This window comes from Haplochromis burtoni, unplaced genomic scaffold (genome assembly GCF_018398535.1).
Source record: "Haplochromis burtoni strain Fernald_Lab_line unplaced genomic scaffold, NCSU_Asbu1 Contig_1145, whole genome shotgun sequence".
NCBI classification, from domain to species: domain Eukaryota; kingdom Metazoa; phylum Chordata; class Actinopteri; order Cichliformes; family Cichlidae; genus Haplochromis; species Haplochromis burtoni.
The window spans coordinates 1-19,758 of NW_024583506.1; the positions used below are offsets into that span (position 1 = coordinate 1).

General features: G+C 41.4%; 2 protein-coding genes and 1 long non-coding RNA gene across 4 annotated transcripts in view; 1 reads left to right on the top strand and 2 right to left on the bottom strand.

The window, feature by feature from the left end:
* Positions 1 to 3,424: 3,424 nt before the first annotated feature.
* LOC102302741 (protein downstream neighbor of son homolog) lies at positions 3,425 to 4,665 on the bottom strand (the record flags this gene model as incomplete). The annotated part of the gene is given in 3 exon segments (XM_005951823.3): positions 3,425 to 3,619; positions 3,746 to 3,820; positions 3,948 to 4,665. Coding segments are annotated over 3 exon segments (693 nt in total), but the record flags the coding sequence as incomplete, so codon positions are not given.
* A 127-nt stretch (positions 4,666 to 4,792) lies between these two features.
* Positions 4,793 to 12,006, top strand: LOC121813109. Of its 2 annotated transcripts, XR_006053521.1 has the most exons (4): positions 4,793 to 7,449; positions 8,204 to 9,152; positions 9,759 to 9,857; positions 11,783 to 12,006. It is a non-coding gene; the product is annotated as an uncharacterized LOC121813109 (long non-coding RNA). The 2 variants fall into 2 exon arrangements; XR_006053520.1 differs by having other exon boundaries at positions 4,793 to 9,152.
* A 206-nt stretch (positions 12,007 to 12,212) lies between these two features.
* Positions 12,213 to 19,758, bottom strand: part of runx1 (RUNX family transcription factor 1) — a 39,135-nt gene continuing 31,589 nt past the window's right edge. Inside the window, exons 7-8 of the mRNA XM_005951825.2 lie at positions 16,009 to 16,155; positions 12,213 to 15,930 (exon numbers count right to left, since the gene is read on the bottom strand). Coding sequence (XP_005951887.1) covers positions 15,389 to 15,930; positions 16,009 to 16,155 — 689 coding nt within the window. The 3' untranslated portion in view covers positions 12,213 to 15,388. The remainder of the gene's footprint in view (positions 15,931 to 16,008; positions 16,156 to 19,758) is intronic.

Here is a 19,758-nt window from a genome sequence, read left to right on the forward strand (position 1 = left end):
AAGAGGATAAATTGGTCGCACTGCAAATTGGTCGCAGTCTAGAGCCCTATATGCAGATGATGTGATCCTGTTCTGCACTAATTTAAACAAATCAATACCATCCATATTAAGTCTCATTAATACATTTAGTACATTTTCGGGTTATAAAATAAATTTTGATAAATCCGAAATATTATTTTTGAATAAAAATGAACGACAAAATCCTCCAATCAACACTCCCTTTCTGCTATCTCAAATTCAAATTCAAATTTTATTTGTCACATACACAGTCATACGCAGTACGATATGCAGTGAAATGTTTAGAAAACTGCTCGTGACCTAAAGAAAAAAAAAGAAAAGGCTATGAATAAGATAGGAAATAAATATGAAAATTAAAAAGGGTAAATTTAACTAGGAAGCAATAAAATAAAATATAAAAATTAAAGTTACAAATGAAATAACTGTACAACAAAACACACAATATAAAGTTTAGAAATATATAAGAATGTATGAAGAAATATAAATATATATATACACAATAACAGCAGCTGTACAAGTGAACATGGGTTTACTTATCTGGGTGTGAAATTAACTCACTCAATTGAAAATATTCTGGCATCCCATTATAATTATAATTCCTTGACGACGTCAGTTACTGCATTTCTAAACAGATGGATGAAACTACCTATATCTTTAATTTGTTGTATTAATATACTAAAAATGTCAATTTTGCCAAAATATCTTTACCTTCTTCAATCAGTACCTCTCTCTCCACCAAACTCTTTCTTCTTAGATTTGCAAAAACTATTCCGAAACTTTATTTGGAACAACAGAAGACCAAGACTCAGAATCTCATTACTATACCTTCCTTATGAAAGAGGGGGTTTACTTATATCTGTACTCAGCCGACAGGAAGACACTAAATAAGCAAACTAAGAACCCCTTTTTAAAAAACACTATAATGATCTAGTTAGAAACACATAACTACTTGGGAGAAATGATCCAACTGTCTCGGTTTACTCCGATATTTGGAAATAACAGCTTTCTTCCTGGTAGGGCGGATACAGGTTTTAAACTTTGGTTTGATCAAGGTATAAGAAAAGTGTCTGATATATTTAGGAATAATACTCTTATGTCTTTTGAACAACTTAGAAGTACTTTTTCTATTCCTGTCAAACATTTTTTTTAAATTTCTTCAATTAAGAACTTTTATCTTAACCACACAAGGTAACAGCTTAGAAATCCCCACCTCCTCCTCTCTAGAGAACACATATAAAGCATCTAAATGGGAGAGGCCGAGTTTCTGCATTGTACAAATTATTTATGGAAAATTCCAAAGAATCAACACAGTCTATTTTAGAGGCAAACGGATATATCTGATGATGAGTGGTATAAATCATGCTCCTTGGCCCAGAGTCAGACAATTAATGTGCAATCTCGACTACTTCAATATAAATGGTTAACAAGACAATATCTTACTCCGTCAAAAATGCATCATTTTAAGTCAAACATCCCAGACTCCTGTATTAAGTGTGGAGTGGACAGGGGCACTTTATTTCACTGTATATGGGAGTGTCCACGTGTGAAAATCTTTTGGGAAAAGGTAATAAATCTGTTGAGTCAAATCATTGGTGATGTGATTCCACTTCATCCTAAAATATGTATTTTAAATATATACCCGAATAATTTTGTACCTGCTGCAAACAATAGAGCTCTGTTAACGATTGGACTTGTGGAAGCCAAGCGCTGTATTGCTATGTGTTGGAAAAATCAAAAAATATGTGGACTATCTAAGTGGCTTAATGGACTGACATCTATACTATCTATGGAGAAAATAACTTATGCATTAAGAAATAAACTGGACAAGTTTGGGCTATATGGTCAAAATTCTACAACTTTCTGGAGAACTGCAGCGTGCACACTGTGGACTTAACGTCCTGAAACTCTAACTTGATTTGTATATCTGTCCTTCCCTTCTGTTATGCTTTGCTTTGTTTTTGTTTCTATTACTATGTTGTTTCTGTTGTTGTTGTGGTTTTGTTTTTATTTATGTATTTATTTATTTATTTTTAATGCTCGCGGTGCACCATGTAAAACCGGTTAAAACCAATAAATAAATGTTAAAAAAAAATATAACAAAGACAGATTTCAGAGCTGCTCTGTTCCCAAGTTTACTGCACGACTGACAGCCTGGAGTTTGAAATCCGCTTCATAACCACGTCTCTTAACAGCTGCCATTTGTGATCCTTATACGCACACAATTCGGTAGTATTGCGTTGAAGCACAGTACGTATCACTCTGTAATGCTCCGTAAATCCATCAAGCGGTGCAGCTTCGTAGCTACCAAAGTCGTACTACAACATTTTTGACAGATTGCTGAGCACAGTGTACATAAAATCGGTTCACGGTCAGTAAGCACAACCAGAATTCATACATAAGGTGCACTGTCGATTTTTGAGAAAAAGAAAGGAGTCTAGGCCGTGCAGCCCCTGTGCGATGTGAATGCAACATTACAGACAATCCCCACTGTGGTCATCAATGTAACAAACCAACTGATCTACCCCACAACAGCAGTGATCAGTGAGTTTTTTGGCAACAAAATGAGCACCCACAAGGAGCAGTACCCTCCATGGAGAAGGAAACTAGAGGCCAAGGTCAAGGCAGCATAGAGGGAAGTATCGGAGCTCCAGAAAGGTGTGTTAAAGGAAGGGATGTCTAAGAAGTACAGCAAGCTGGTCATACCTGATCATCAAAGACTCACAGCCTTGGCTAGCAGCTTGAAGAGGTACACCAGAGAGATCGAAGCCATGAAAATCAAATCATCTGAGGTGTGAGGTGCTGGAGATGGAGCAATATTGGAAGAGTATACAGCAGAAGGACACAACCCATGACAGCAATGCTCAGTGTTCAGTGGCTCTAAGAGCGGACCACAGCAGCCTCTCTGAACGGGATCCATTAAGCATCACAGCAGCAGACATCCATGAAAGAGTCTCAAGCATGAAGCGTTGGGCAGCACCAGGCCCTGACATCATCCACGCCTACTGGCTAAAGAGCTCATATATACAAAATCCCTACTAATGACAGCAGGGACCTGCAATTTTCATTATTATTATAAATAATTATTATTAAGATGCAAATCGTTGTTTTAGACTGAGACTCAGAATCATCAAACTGATCCAGGTTTACATGGAAACTGTGACACTGATCATCTCTGTTATTCTGTGATATCATTTTTTAATTTGGTTACAGAAAAAATAATCTGGCTGAATAAAAAACAAGATTTTAGGTTTAAACATCTGAAGTAGGTCTAAAATCGAAAAGTCGTGACATGGTGAGGGCTCAACAAGTGCTGAAAAAATATTTATTTGGAGGGCTGTAACTGGTGTCTCAACATATGTGACTACTGTGTGCCTGTCCATCTTCCACATGTATGCAATGAGCCTACCTGTGGACTGTGTGGCAGGGAACTGAACTGTGCCCTGCAGTGCTGGCTGAGCCCCTGAGCTTCTTCCTGAGCCTTGAGCTGCTCTGCCCATGAAAGGGAGACCAGAGAGGTCAGGAGGAGACGAGTCTTCAGGCTCCAGTCTGCTGGATACTGGGTGCACACAGGAGCTGCAGTGGGAGCACTGGCTTGGGGGCTCTAGAAGGACAGAGGGGAATCCTTTGAATACACGGTTATACACTGCACAACAGAAAACCTGGGGAAAAGTGACAATTCTCACAGATATGTCAGTCAGCATTTAAAAAAATACAGAAAAATCCCCACCTTTAGCAGGGGGCTTTTAATATGCTCCGGTTCTTCTTCAATCAACACATCACTCTCAGACAGAGATCCAGATTTCTGCAGCAGGACACAGACAGGAAAGGTAAGAGGGGGTCCTATAGTGTCTCCCTTCATGTTTACATCTCTACCACATAAACACAGGAGCTTTCTGATGATACGGGCAGTGCAAAGGACCGAGACCAACCTGGCTGGAAGCTTGTCGGTACTCCTGTTTTTGTGCCTCATCGAGCCTGAAACTGAGAGCCAGATCTAGCGCGCCTTCTCTCTTCGATGATTCTTCATCTCTCTCATTGTTTGTGATCCCGGAGCTATCAGAGTTTTCGGGGTTACAGCTGGCGTCGCTGAAAGTCAGACGTTTCTTCTTAGGACTGTAAGTGTTTTCTATTTTTGCGAACGGGTTCCTGCGTTTTATTCCAACCCCGGAATGGTTCTGGGCGCCGGAGAGCGGTTCCGGGGAGAAAGTCCGCACGCACGTCGGAGATGAGCCGCTTTGTTCGGGGCGGTCTGTCGACCCGGCACCGGTGTCGCTTCGGGCTCTTTTGCACCTCATTCGCAAAATTTCCGCTGGTCGCTTGAAGCTGGGTGAGTATCCAAAGTGTTCCGACATCCTGTGGAGATGCAGTTTGCCCCAAACAATCCGCTTTTAGCGCTGTTTCCTTTAGAAAGCGCAGGACCCGCGGCAGTTTTTGTTTTGCACTTTCTGCGCTGTAAAAATTTGGCGCGCAGCGTGCTGACGTAAAGAGTCCCCGCGTGTTGATGGCTGTGAAAAGGAGCTAAACGGACGTCATTTGCTTACGTTTGTTTTTGTGACGCACGTTAAAAATAAATACACAATAATCTACAGTGTTAAATGCAATTATTGTATCTGTTGGAGCCTTTACTCATCGGGAACTTTGGACGTTATGGTACGGCAGGATGTGACGTCGTGTCGGGTTTTACTACATTTGAATTGTATGATTTAAATTAATAATTTAATAATAATCAGAGACGTATACACAAAGAGATGTTGGAACAGTTTGAAAACTTGAGGGTTTGTGGAAAGACCTTTTCAGAAAAACACAAGGCAAAGCCTTGACTTCCAGCTTTGACTTATTCTCTTCCTATATCAGCGCTTATGTGGCAATATTGTCTGAGTGGCGACGCCTATCGTCCAGGAGAATACTGCAGCGGCTTCCTGTGCCTTACCGGCGGATATACAGTGACGAGTACCTGGAACTTAGAGGGGATTTGAGACAAATTTAACGTCGCCAGCTTCGCACAGATCTGCAAATGTAAGCTGCTTTCAAGTTCCAGTGTAAAACTGGGACATTTGGGCTTCCATTGTATACCTGCATTTTGTTTTCAGATGAAGTAGTCTTTTCTTTCTAAAAAACAAACAAACTCGAAAGCGTTATTTATCATTGCAGACACTATACAGTAGCCTGTAAAGGTTAGTATATCGTTTAAATAATCTGTTGTTACATGCTGAACGCTCTTCTGTGGGGAAAAGCCAACCAGTGCTCAGCTGCAGATAGAGGGAACAACATGGTTGTATCATCCTCTCGAGTGAGTATAGTTTTCCTTTTCAAGATCAGCTCTATAAATTCGCTATAGGCTCCTCTTGTTCATGTGTATCTTTTATCAGTTTATTTATTTGTTTCTTTTTGTGTCATTTCAGTTATTACATTATGTGTGGTATAGTATGACAATGTCTAAGGCAGGACAGGCAAGAGGAGAAATAAAAGGGGGAAGGAGGGAAGAAATAAGGGAAAATATAATAAAAGGATAGTGGCACGAGCCGAGAACAGGGTCCCAGGGCTCCAGGCGCCCAAGAATTGGCCAGCACCTGAGCCAGAGCCCCCTAACAAGGAAGAGGTCCAAGCCATCCCATACCAGCAAGGGAGCGGCTCAACAACCACACCAGAACATCCAGCCACGTGCCGTTGATCCCTCCCTGGGATGCTGCCCCTCCCTACATCCCAGGGAGGGGCAGCATCGTCCAGCGGAAAGTGGTAGGAAGAGGGAACCACTCCCTCCATGACCATTTCCCAAAGGGGCCAAGGCTCTGCAAGCCCCAGGTCCGGTCATGAGCTTACACTGAATTTTTGAGCCAGTATTTTGTACTGGTCTTACTGAAGTGCTCTTACTGAACCATTGCTAATAAATTGCTCCACACTGCAGTTTTGACATCACAATAATTTGCCTCGCTTAGTAAATCTGTCCCATGGCATATAAAATTAAATACATCTTATTTTCTTATATTTTATGGTTGTGGTCCAGTTTAACCCGTTTCCTCCTTCCTGGTTAGAATTTCAAAATAGGCCAGGGGTCAAAAAGAGGAACACCAATGCCCTGTTCCACACTAATATAATCAGTATTTTCACAATCGAGGTAAACAAGGCAAACAAGCTAGAAAACGTGGTCCCAATATGATAGAGAAGCTTAAACATGACTAGAGTTTGCTTATGAAGAAATCAATGGCATTAACAAAAGAAAAAAACAAGCTCTTGAGAAAATATTCAAAAACAGCAAAGTGATATCAGTAACAGATTATCTGAAGCGGAGTGCTACAAAAAAGGATGGCGTCTGCATCTGTACGCTGAGAATGAACAAGAGAACAGGACATGAGACAGAAAGTATCCTGATTCTGTCAGAAAGCTGCTACCGAGCTCAGACAGAAGGCAATGATTGATGTGACACACACGCTGGGCAGACGAGCCATGTGCAATCATCGTCCTCTGCTCTGTGAGAAACATCTGAAAGAGAGCAAACAACAGTTCCTTCCTGAAAGAGAAGAAGCTTCATTTTGGTGAGAACGAGAGTGGTCAGAGCAGCGCTGTGGAAACAGCTTACATCCAAAGATTCTACTCTGTCTATAATCACGTTTTGGTTGATTTCAGCAGAGCTTGAACTGAATATAAATGAGGCAGACATTTTTCCTGCTATTTTGAAAGACCACAACATTTTGACACTGACACCAAATATCAGTAAGTGGAACAATAGAAGGGGTTAGGCTCAGACTAGCTCACTTCTGAAGAGTGAACAGCCCATATCAGATATCAAGGATGTTATAGGAAAGTCCTGGAATTTGGCCTCAAAAAGTAATGTATGTGGAAAATACTGGGAATTTCTAAGGTTTTAAATGAGAAAGATAGCCACTGCATATGGCAAAAAAACAAGCACATAAAATAGCTCAAAAATAATCATGTTTCTGCTGTCAATTTACCAATTAAATGATTAGCTGCTCTCTTTAATTGAAGCGATCTGTAAAAGAAGAACTGTCCCCTTCATTGAAGAAAGGACATCTCCCTTTAATTCCCCAAACCAACAAAGATCCTTTATTTATTGATAACTGGAGACCAATTACACTCAACAATGATTATAAAATGACAATTTTCATAGTAGCAAAGTGTTGAAACACTGATCCAAATAAAAGAATTCAGGAATCCCACTGTGGATTCATGAGTGGCATTCATATCTCAATAATATTCACCTGTTCTTGGAGCTAACTACAAATAATGGCTTGTTGGCAGTCACCTGATTTTATTCTTGATTCTCTACAGTTCTCCACAATTTTATCTTTAACCCTAAATTTTTAAAAATTTGATAACTTTTTTTATCAAAGCAATCAAGACATCATCGGTGAAACTGCCATCACTCAGATTAAGAGGGGAATTTCGTTATGGCCATCCCATCTCTTCTTAGCGGTAAGCCAAATTCTGAACCTTTCAGTAATCTACCATAAGTTTAGTTGCATTATCTTTAAATATACACAAGTCACTGTCTCTGGGGTGACTGTAGCTCAGGAGGTAGAGTGGGTCACTTTAGTGGTTTGATCCCTGTCTGCATAAATAACCCCAAGCTGCTCTCTGATGCATCCATTTGAGTACGAATGTGTGTGACTGTTAGATAAAAAGCACATAAGTATAAGAAAAAAGTGATTGTATTAATGGCAAATGGACTGATATGAATGGTGCTTTTCTACTCTCTCAAACACAATAATAATAATGTGTACGTTGCTCAGGGGTACCTCAAGGGAGCCGTTCAGTGGATTCAAACCCCCGACCTTCCGATCATGGGGCAACCACTCTACCTACTTAGCTATCCCTGCCCCTCAATGTGTCACAATGACACAAATGAAATCTCAAAGTCTGATCTGTTATTAACATCAGGCTTAAACCTTAATTTAAATAATTTTGACATTCTTGCTTTAAAAGACATTGCTGATACAGAAATATCCCAGTTAAAAATATTGTTAAATATTTGGGAGTTTTGATCCCAGTGGAGGACAAAAGCTTGATGGATGATAACATAGACCTGGTGATTTGATATGTTCAAATGAAATGTAGCTCCTAGCTGGCTAAAGACTTCCTCTTTATGTGTAAGTGCTGTTAAGCGAAGAAATAAGCTGCACAACATTTTACCCTGCATTTAATCAGATTATCACAATTATTGGTCCAGTTGCTGCATCCGCACAGAGGATGGCTACACGGATTTCTTCACCATTGAGACCGGTGTGAGGCAAGGGGGTATCCTCTCTCCCTTCCTCATCCTTCTTGCCATTGACTTTGTTATGCAGAGTGCCATGGACCAAGATGGCTTTGGGATACCTTGGCATCCACCAACATGCCTCAAGGACCTCGACTTTGCAGACAACATCGCTTTGTTGGCTGAAGTCTGGAAAAACATGACTACTATGACATCATGCTTGGAGCAAGAGGCAGCCAAAGTGAGCTTATGGATCAGTGGAAACAAAACCAAGGTCATGAGGACAGGTTACGTGACGAAACAGGACCCCATTACGGTAGGACTGCAACCACTGGAGGAGGTGAATCAATTCACCTACCTGGGCAGCATCCTGGCAAGTGATGGAGATGCTGAGCATGACGTTGTGTGTCGAATTGTTAAAGCAGGTGCGGTCTTTCAGCAGCTCCGGCCAATCTGGTCGACCCCAAAGATCGTGGTCAACTCCATCGTTATACCTACTGCAATCTACACTTGTGAGACGTGGAAAACATCAGCCAGAATTGCAAAAAGACTCCATGTGGCCCAGCAGCAATGGCTAAGACGTATTCTGGGGGTCTCCTACCGGGACCATGTCACCAACGAATAAGTACACCATCGAACTGCCACACGTCCCCTCCAGGACATTGTGACTGAGTGGCGGGTGCGGTTTGGAGGTCATGTTCTACGTCAACCCCCACATCAACTGCCCAAGATTGCCATCACATGGAACCCACCCCATGGAAGACGCAAACCAGGCCGCCCCCATACAACATGGCAGAGGACCTTCATCGATGACTTATGCACCATAGACATTGCATGGGATGAGGCCGAAGCAGCCGATCGAGTAGGTTGGTGGACACTTGCCGCCCAATGCGCTGAACAGCACAGGAGGACCTAAGTCCAAGTAAGTAAAGGTCTCCAAAGAGGAGATCCCATACTAAACATATTAATATATAGAAAAAGATCTATTTAAAAATATTTTTTAAAGCTTAAAAGAGTATGAATATGTAAGATTTCCATGGGAGTGCAGAGGATCCTCTTTCACAGCATATTTTATATCTAAAGAGACTTTTAATAGAACATATTTTAAATGTCCAGTACATGAAAATAAGATGCCAATCCAGCAGTATTAGTTTGTCCCACTGTTGGCAGTAAAACAGAACTGTTAGTTCACCCCTGACAATAAACCACAGGACTATCACACTTTCACTCAGGCATCACCAGAGTACACAGACCAGAGTTTTCCTCAGTACTTTCATTTTGATTCGCCCATGGTTATTATTCCAAAAGGAAACTATACCAAGTTCATACTCACACTTGTATAATAAATCCCTGAACTCAACAGGCTTTAAGAGCAACAGATGTTAACTAGTTACTTAAAAAAAAGTCAACTTCTAATGTAAAGTTTGACTAATACTAAGGGTTTACTGTTTTTGTTCAATGTGTTATTCATTATATTGTATTAAAAGTAGACAAATGCGTGTCTAAGAGTGATTCTTTTTTTGTTCAGTCACAAGGCATTAATGCAGAAACCAGCGCAGTGCTTCAGATGGATGTCAGAGCCTGAAGATTTGATATATGCTGTTAAGGAATATTGAACACATTTAAGGTATTTCTGAAAATCGTGATATAAATAAATGTTTAAGTGGATCTGTAGTTATTTAGATTCAGGAGTCTCCTGTATTTGTAGTTGGTATCTGTGGCAGTTCCCTCTGAACTCAGATGTTTAATTTGAGATGGAGGGTTAGTTAGAATCTCTAAAACACTAATGCGCTTATATTATCATTGTATTTGACAACACGTGGACCCAAATAAATCAAAGGGATATATTTACATTGATTTATATATTAAAACTGGCCTCTGGAGATGAAAGAAGGGCTGAACAGGTGAAATGCAGGGAGTTAAGTAGGTAGGTGTTTGGTCATGAAGCATGATGAAAGTGTCAGTGGCGTTTAGGTTGGGTCATCAGAATCAGAATCAGAATGGGGTTTATTGCCAGATGTTGAGGTTTACAACATTAGGAAATTGCTGCGGTGCTTCAGTGCAAACAATAAGAATTAAAGTGCTATGTAGAAAGAAAGATATGTGCATGAGATATACATGAGATATATACATGAGAATAAGAATTATGAGTGCTACGTAGAAAGATATATATATGAGTGCAGGTGGTGATCAGTGCCAAACATGAAATGATGCAGTGACACAGCGTAGGGTCATGTGTTAGTGGTGGGGACAGTCATGTGGTTATTGTTCATGTGTCCAACAGCAGAGGGGAAGAAACTGTTCTTATGGCGAGAGGTTCTGGTGCGAATGGACCGGAGCCTCCTGCCTGAGGGGAGCAGGTCAAACAGACTGTGTCCAGGGTGAGAAGGGTCAGCTGAGATCCGAGCTGCACGCCGCAGTGTCCTGGAGGTGTACAGGTCCTGCAGAGATGGGAGTCTGCAGCCAATCACCTTCTCAGCAGAGCGCACAACACGCTGCAGTCTCTGTTTGTCCCTGATAGTGGCTCCAGCGTACCACACGGTGATGGAGGAGGTGAGGATGGACTCGATGATTGCAGTGTAGAACTGCATCATCGTCCGTGTTGGCAGGTTGAATTTCTTCAGCTGCCTCAGGAAGTACATCCTCTGCTGGGCTTTCTTGATGACGGAGGTGATGGTGGGCTCCCACTTCAGGTCCTGGGTGATGGTGGTACCCAGGAAGCGGAATGAGTCCACAGAGGTGATGGGGTGTCAGTCAGGATGATGGGGGGGAGTGGGGCTGTGTGCTTCCTGAAGTCCACAATAATCTCCACTGTCTTCTGGGCATTCAGCACCAGGTTGTTGTGGCTGCACCAGGTACACCAGACGTTCAACCTCCCTCCTGTAGGCAGACTCATCCCCGTCCGAGATGAGCTCCAATACGGTGGTGTCATCTGCGAAACTTGATTAGCTTGACAGACTGGTGGGTGGAGGTGCAGCAGTTGGTGTACAGGGAGAAGAGCAGAGGAGAAAGAACACAGCCCTGAGGGGAGCCAGTGCTGATGGTCCGGGAGTCCGAGACATTCTTTCCCAGCCTCACGATGCTGCTTCCTGTCCGTCAGGAAGTCAGTGATCCACCGGCAGATGGGATCAGGCACATTCATCTGGGAAAGCTTGCCTCGGAGATGGTCTGGAAGGATGGTGTTGAAGGCAGAGCTGAAGTCCACAAACAGGATCCTGGCGTAGGTTCCTGGGGAGTCCAGATGCTGCAGGATGTAGTGTAGGGCCATGTTGATGGCGTCGTCTACAGACCTGTTGGCTCTATATGCAAACTGCAGGGGGTCCAGGAGGGGGGCGGTGAGGGTCTTGAGATGGGAGAGAACCAGGCGCTCAAATGACTTCATGACCACAGATGTCATGAGCATGGTGGGTGACACTGGAGATTCAGGAGAACAGCGAGAACCATGGCTAGTACAGTGAAGATCAGACAGGACCAATCAGACAATATCACGTATGTTATGCAGTCAATACAAGGAAAAAAGTAAAAGTAAATCTATAAATTTCACTTCAACAGGTCCCGCGATGGTGGAAGATGGTTTGACTTCCAGTGACAGGTTTCTTTCTTGGTCTTTTTATATCCTGTCTTTTTCAAATAAAGTTTTTCTATTAAATGTGCTTTAAGTTGTGGAAAATCTTTCTTTAAACTGTGAATGGCAAGTAGAAGTAAAGATGAGGGCAGCTGCGAATGAGACCTCTCAGTCTTTTGCTTTCTGATTGGCTGACTTCCACCCCCACACCCCCAACCGCCACTTCCCCCCTTCAGCTACAAGTGCAACAAGTGTTGCAAAAGTCAAAGCATAGAATATGTAAATATGTGCAGTTGAGCACTTGTATTCACTGATTTAAGAGCTCACAGAGCTGTGTTTGTAAATATTAAAATAATAAATAAACATGAATAAAATGTGAATACAGGTTTAGAGATTTAAACTGTAACTGTAATTTCAAATTTGTGTGAGAAATTTTACAAATGAAAATTTCAAAATACAAGTTTAAATTTTTAACGAGTTTGTTCAGACTATTGAAGGAAAATCATAAACAGCGAAACAAATAGTCTCAGGTTTTTTTCTCACTGTAGCTCCTGTTTCCCTGTCATGATGATCACTGAGACTTTATGAGAATCCAGCTCCTTGTTAATCTGTCATCAGTCATACAGAGCTCAAAAAATGGAGCACCTGGATCAGAGTACAGTATTACATTTCTGGGATACTCATCTGGTCAGTTGTGTGGGGGGTGTTAATCAGGGGGAAACAATTGGCTGACTCTATCCTCATCTTTTCAGAGAGTTTTTTCCACTAGTTTTGATTTGGCGAGGCTCAGTGTCACTATGGGTAGCATGAGGCGATACCTGGACTCTACCATTGCCTGAGGGTTTGCTGTGTCTCCCAGCACAGTCTCAGGAGCATGGAGGAGATTCTAGGAGACACACAGCTACTCTGGATAGTTGAACAAAAACTTTTTAAACAGTCAGCAGCAACAGTATCTGGATGAACACTGCCAATCCCTTACAAAATGACCTTCAGCAGGCCAGTGGTGTGAAGGTCCAATTGTCATTTATGTTGTTTGTATCATCGTTCTACATAACCATTTGGGTACTGTGCCAGTAATGATCTGGGAAGACAAATCAATGAATGGATTGCATAGACCTCTACAGGCTAGGCAATGGCACCCTGACCACCATTAGATACTGGGATTAAATTGTCTTAACACATTATTAGACACTACACTGGTGCAGTGGGCTCTGACTTCCTTTGACAATGCATGACAATGGCCTCCCTCATTTATTAACAGTAGTTCATCCTTTTGGATGGAGGAAATAATATAATGCACTGGGCTCCACGCTTGCCTTATCTAAGTCCAATAGATCATCTGCTCAGTACTCAATTTTCTGAAGGGTCAATTACTACAGACCTCCAAGCTTCATGTGGCCTTCAGATTAGCTCAAGAACAAAGAGCTTAATCGGAAAGGTTTCCATGAATGAGGACCTACATCTAAGCTTTACATAACCAAGCACAACACAAAGTGTTGGATAAAAATAAAGCATGCTGCCACTAAACTCTAAAGCAGTGAAGATGTGGTATCTGGAGTGAAGAGTCATGCCTCTCCATTTGGCAGTCTAATGGGCAAGTCTGGGTTTGTTGCCAGGAGTTAGTTGTCTGACTGCACCGTGCCGGGTGTAATGGTTGGTGGAGGGGGGGATCATGGTGTTGGGTAGCTATTCAGGACTTGGGCTGGGACCCTTAATTCCAGTTAAAGGAACTCTTAATAATTTAGGATACCAAAGTATTCCAATTTCAAGCCCCAAACTTTGTTCCAACAGGAGTGCACACCAGTGCACAAAGCGGTTTGGAGTGGAAGAACTGGACTGGCCTGCATATAGACCTGGGAATGAGTTAGAGTGGAGATTGCAAGCCAAGTATTCTCGTCCTTCATCAGTGACTCACATCATAAATGCACTCCTGGAAGAATGCTAAAACATTCCTATAAGCACACTCCTAAACCTTGTGGAAAACCTAATCGATTAAGAATGGGATATCATATGTATGTGAAGTCCGACAAGCAAATGCTTTTGACAATATAGTGTATACTGTGTCATATATCAAAACTCAAAAGAAAGCACCAATACCTGTCGTCATAAGATGGAAACATCATGCTACACACCTTAGAGAGTACCAACTCTTGTTCTTACATTTGGGAACGATATTAGGTAAAGAGTTTAAGAAATAAATCCAAGAACTTTGAACGTTTCTATTTTGCACACAACCTCAACTGAAATAAAAACTGTTTAAAAATAACATTTCATTCAGTTTGGAGAGTACAGACTCTGAGTTTCATTTTGTTAGAAATATATCCAGCTGTCTCCAACGATACCTTGGTGTCCTTTTTATATGAATAGATCCAGTCATCTACAAACTTGAATTACTCATTTGGTATTAAATTCCAGGCTGCAGGTGTCAGGTATCTCACTCGACTTTTAAGTGTGTTGGTGTTGCACTTCAGGTTCAGGGTCAGAAACAGCAAAAGATCGTGTGTGTGTTGTGTGTGTGTGTTTTGTCTTAGGGCAGATTATTCATGAAGAGACAAATAACAATGAAAACATATTAAAGGACCAGGAAACAGTTGTGTTTTCTTTATATTTACATCAGTCTAATTGAAATATACACAACAGTGTTATAGCAAACTATGACGTAAGTGTGTGTGTGTGTCTTTGTATGTCTCTCTGAGTCTGTGTGTCTATTTGAGAGAGACAATGAGAGAGAGGAAGGGGTGATGAAAACAATCTTAGGGTGTCATATACAGTCATTGCTATATATGGTACAAATCAGTAGTGGATCACTGGAAAATTTGACACACAGACACACAATTACATGGACTCTCACCCAAACACACATATGCACACAGACAGGAACAAATATGAAATAAACTCTAAAAAGGTGTCATGAGAACAAATTCAATGCTTTTACAATGGTGCAATCTTTGGTGCGATGGTTTGTTGGTTCAAAATTAAATGGTGGTGGATTTGGAGAACAGAGAAGACCATCTTGGATGAACACAGCTAATGGAATACAGTGAACTTTGGAAATGGAAACAATGGAAAACTTTGAACTATTTCATGTCTAAAATGATATTTCTTGAACTTTAGTTGAGAAAGAAAAAAGGGAGAAAGAATGCTGATACAGTAAACACAAACAGTTCATCACAACATTTGTCAGGAGCAAATAATATATTCACATCATCAACCACATTATGACGAATAAGTCCTGGTACTGAACAAAGGATGCTTGGCTGAGATCAGTCCAGTCCTGCTCAAGCACAGTGTCTTCAGTTTGTTGTTTCTCCTCTACAGAGAGCAATCCTATCTTGATAGACCCTGATGTGACAGTATTTCCTACTGGCTGTACTCTTCTGGCTTCCAGTTGTGTGATGTTTGGTACCGACATTAGCCAGTTCTAACATAAACTGGTCTTAACATGCAGCTTAACTTGAAACTCAATATTCCTTGCTAATTAGTAGGCAGACCCACCGGATGTTACCGTTTCATTTTATTTGTTCCACCCTTGCCAGTGTGTGCATCACATGACAAAGTGGGTGGGTGCACCCTTCACTTCTGCCATTACTCGTTTAGTAGGGTCTCCAGACAGCTTCAGCAGGAGCCATGTTTGTTGGTGAGCTACTGTGACTGGACTCCACCTCCGCACCCACCCCTTCGTTCTGACTGGGTAAAGAGGGGTGCAGGAGGGAAGAACCTGTGGAGGCATTGGTGCATGGTGGCAAGATCCTTGGTGGTGAGCGTGAATCACTGCTGCCTGCTCCGCTTGTCATCATGGAGAACTGGTAGGAGCCAGCGGCAGTGGAGTAGTAGAGATATGGTGAGGAGGTGGACTGGAAGGGCCCGTTCTGAGCTTGGGGTGCATTTGCAGGATAGGGTGGAGGCAGGTAGGTGTGGTACCTCCCTGCAGGGGTGGTGGCCATGGCTGTTGCCATTGTGATACCGAGTGCACCATTGGAGACTGGATTGTGGGATGGGGTGTAGGTAAAGGCAGCTGCAGTGGGAGGATAGTGCACCCGGGGATCAGAAAAACGTGAGTCAGGCAAGGAGGGCAGGGAACTGAAAGGCCGTTCTAAGGTCATCCTTGGGTCACCAAAGGCAGTGAGCTCAGAGCCTGAAAGAAGACAAAGGTTGATTGTTACAACTTAATCACAGTGTTCCCTACGTGTGTCACCACGCATAGGTTTGTTACCTGTTAGTCGAGAGGACAGGTCACTGAGAGAAGAACGACCAGGTGATAGAGAATTAGCCGTGGGAACAGTGGGTGTAGTTATCTGGCCAAGATAAGGATACGATTGATCGTAAGACCATGATGGTGATGACTGCATCTGTCTGGAATCTGAAAGAGACAAGACAGGAGAAAGGGACTGTGAGTGAAAATACATGTAATATATAATCACTGATACCTTTGGAGCAGTAAAATGTTTCAAGAAAGGCTTATTCCTTCAACAGTGCTAGTTTCAGTTACTGTGCAAATGTACTGTATATAAGGTTGGAATCCCGCAGTCAGCTGAGACTGAAGAAGTCATCTGGATGAAACGTTTCTCCCACTGAAAACGCTACGTCCAGATGAACAGGAGGTTCAAGAAAAGTTTTTTTCACATGACTTTTTCCTGTGCTACTGACACTCCCAGTTTATGTTATGTTGCATGTGGGTGGGGTGATTAGCACTGTTTCTATTTAGTGAGAAGGTCCTGAGTTTGATTCCACCCCCAGGTTTTTCTGTTTGGAGTTTGCATGTTCTCCCGTGTTCGCGTGGGTTTTCTCCAGGTACTCCGGCTTCCCCCCACAGTCCAAAGATTAGCAGTTGGGGTTAGGTTATCTGGTAATTCTAAACTGTCCATAGGTGTGAATGTGAGTATGAATGGTTGTCTGTGTTAGCTCTGCGGCAGGCTGGCGACCTGTCCAGCCCTATGACAGCTGGGATAGGCTCCAGCCCGACCCTGACAAGGATAAGTGGATGAGACTGGATGAATGTTGAATGTGACTATTAAAAACTTCAAAGCCACACTTTAAAGAAATGTTCATGTTCAAAGTAGCCATTCATTTTACCCCAATCTCTCCCTTCCTAATTATGTCCCTCCATCTATTTTCTTACAACGTTAATTATGTCTTCCTTACTCTGTTGTTGGGGCTGCAATTAAGTCAAAACTCTTACCTCAGGATTGAGGACTGGTATGATATGTTCGTGCTGAAATACTGTGTTTTTTTCCTTTCACCAAACAAGCCAATTTGGCCAAACATATCCACATTAGACTTGTATATCCAACATCGTCCCAGAAGTCTTGTGGCTTGCTCAGATGCCATTTTGCAAAGCTAAGGTTTTAGGGATACAAGGCTTTTGGCTGACAATGCTACCAAACAAGCCATACCTCTTCAGTTTTTTCTAATCAAAAGAAAAACATTGAAAGAAACCTGGAACTGATGAGCCTCTAACATTGATCTCTTTCTACCTTGGTGTTGCATTAAATCCCAAAGGAATACCCCACCGAGCAAACGACCAAAAATGTCTGCCTTTATAGAGGTGGGCACACTTGCAGATGATCATTTAATCATAACCATTTGATTAACATCTTCATGGAAGTAGTAATGGTGTGCTTGGTTTTTTATACACTGCTTCTGCATTTTGGCTTATTTTCTTTAGTAAATAAATAATAACACAGTGTAATATGTCACATTTTATAGTTTATCTGAGTTTGTATTAAACTAATGTTAAGACCTACTACAGACCACATTATTTTTTTACATGTTCTGAGATATAAAACTTTAGAATTTAATTTTAATTTGTTAACTATTACACTGAGAATTTGGAGTTACATTCATCATAATAAGCAACTGTTCTATGATAAGAAAAACTGTGTGGTACGACTGATTCAAGAAAAATAACTGTCCTGCTATACTGACATTAAATTAAGGGAAGAGGTTCATGTCAGTAACTCTTTAATCATAAACTAAACATCAAATGAAAAAAATAAAATTACATGACACTTCAAGAAATGATCATGTACGAGCTTAATAAATTAAATGATGCATTGCATCAGCTTGCATGAAACAATACAGAAGTCTTTCTAGATAATTGATTTTGGCTCCTGATTGTTTCTTTTTTTGAAGGAATTATGGACTGATGCCGCATACAAACAAAAATCGCCCTTCTTACAGCTTTATTAGAAAGGTGGAGTGAAGACTGACAGGAAAGCAGAGGGGGGAGACATGGCAACGGGCCATGGGTCGGACTCAAACCTGGGCTGGCCACTCTCAGCCATGCAGCATTTGATCACCTGCTTATCCAACTGAGCTCAACCAGCACCCTGTTTTGACATTTACTTGCTTTGTTTATTTCAAGGCTTTTACCAAGGCTACTGGCTCATGGGTGGCTCCTGGTTAGTATTTAATGAAGTGGCAGGACAGTGTATTTCCACCTCCAACTTGTGGTGGTATTCTGTACCCAGAGCTTAAGTATGGAGGCTTGTTCTCTGGATTTTCTCCCAGTCACTCACAAATGGAATTGGTTGGGTTGGCATGGGTTTTCACACTGGTATTGATGGTAGTCCCATGAGTTAAAGGGCTATCTGCCTGTATCAGTATTAGTAGATCCTAACCTTTCACACAGTGAGGATACATCTGAGCATTCCTGGTGCTATAAGAGGCAAACTGGGTCTTAATCAGCCCAACAGGTAATATTTGTGGGCAGTGGAAGACTTGAAAATTGCAGCTATGCAGACAAAGTATGTAAAGATATATAAAGCTTTTTTACACAACACGTGTTAATTCTAACTCTGTATTTCTTGGACTCACTTTGTCAAGTCTTAACAAAATGATCAAGTCTTGAGCTGTTTGAGGTCCAAAAGACTGGCAGGAACAGGAACTTTGAAATGCCTGTAGAAAAGCCAGTTCAGCATCAGAGTCCTTTGTTTTTAATGGTCCTATATGATCTCTTCAAAGGTTTTGTAACGATAAAGGCACTGATCCTATTAGAAGGCCATCTGTAAGGAAGACCATTGATCATTGATCAAAGACCACTGATCAATATCCATGGGTCCCATTCACAGAGAGTTGGGGAATGGCTGCAATCACAGCATGTAAGATGGTGTACGACGCTTACAAATGTGGATTGCACAACACTGGACATTATATTTCTTCATTTCCATTTAATACTTGTACAGCTGCTGTTACTGTATATATATATATTTATATTTCTTCATACATTCTTATATATTTCTAAACTTTATATTGTGTATTTTGTTGTAGAGTTATTTTATTTTCAACTTTAACTCATATATTTTATCTTATTCTTTCCCAGTTAAATTTACCCTTCATTCTAATTTGTGTTGTACAGTTATTTCATTTTTAACTTTAATTTTTATATTTTATTTTATTTTATTCCTTCCTAGTTAAATTTACCCTTTTAAATTTTCATATTTATTTCCTATCTTATTCATAGCCTTTTCATTTTTCTTTAGGTCACAAGCAGTTGTCTAAGCATTTCACTGCATATCGTACTGTGTATGACTGTGTATGTGACAAATAAAATTTGAATTTGAATTTGATTTGATGACAGATGTACCCTTAGGCCCCTCCTCGATTCAGAGATGGTCTTTCCCTTTTCACGTAAATGGCCTCCTTGACTCCACCCTCAAACCAGCGTTCCTCCCTGTCCAGGATGCTACATCCTCATCCTTGAAAGAGTGTCCACTGGCCTGTATGTGTAGGATAGACTGCAGAGTCCTGGCCTGACAAGGCGGTAAATGGTAAATGGACTGATTCTTATACAGCGCTTTTCTACTCTCTACTCTCCCAGAGTACTCAAAAAGCTGTATACAACATGCCTCATTCACACCCACTCATACAGGCACTTCTAAACTCAAGTGCAACTAATTAACATTCACACACATTCACACTCCGATGAACGCATCGAGGAGGGTGGGCCAATTGGGGTTAGTAT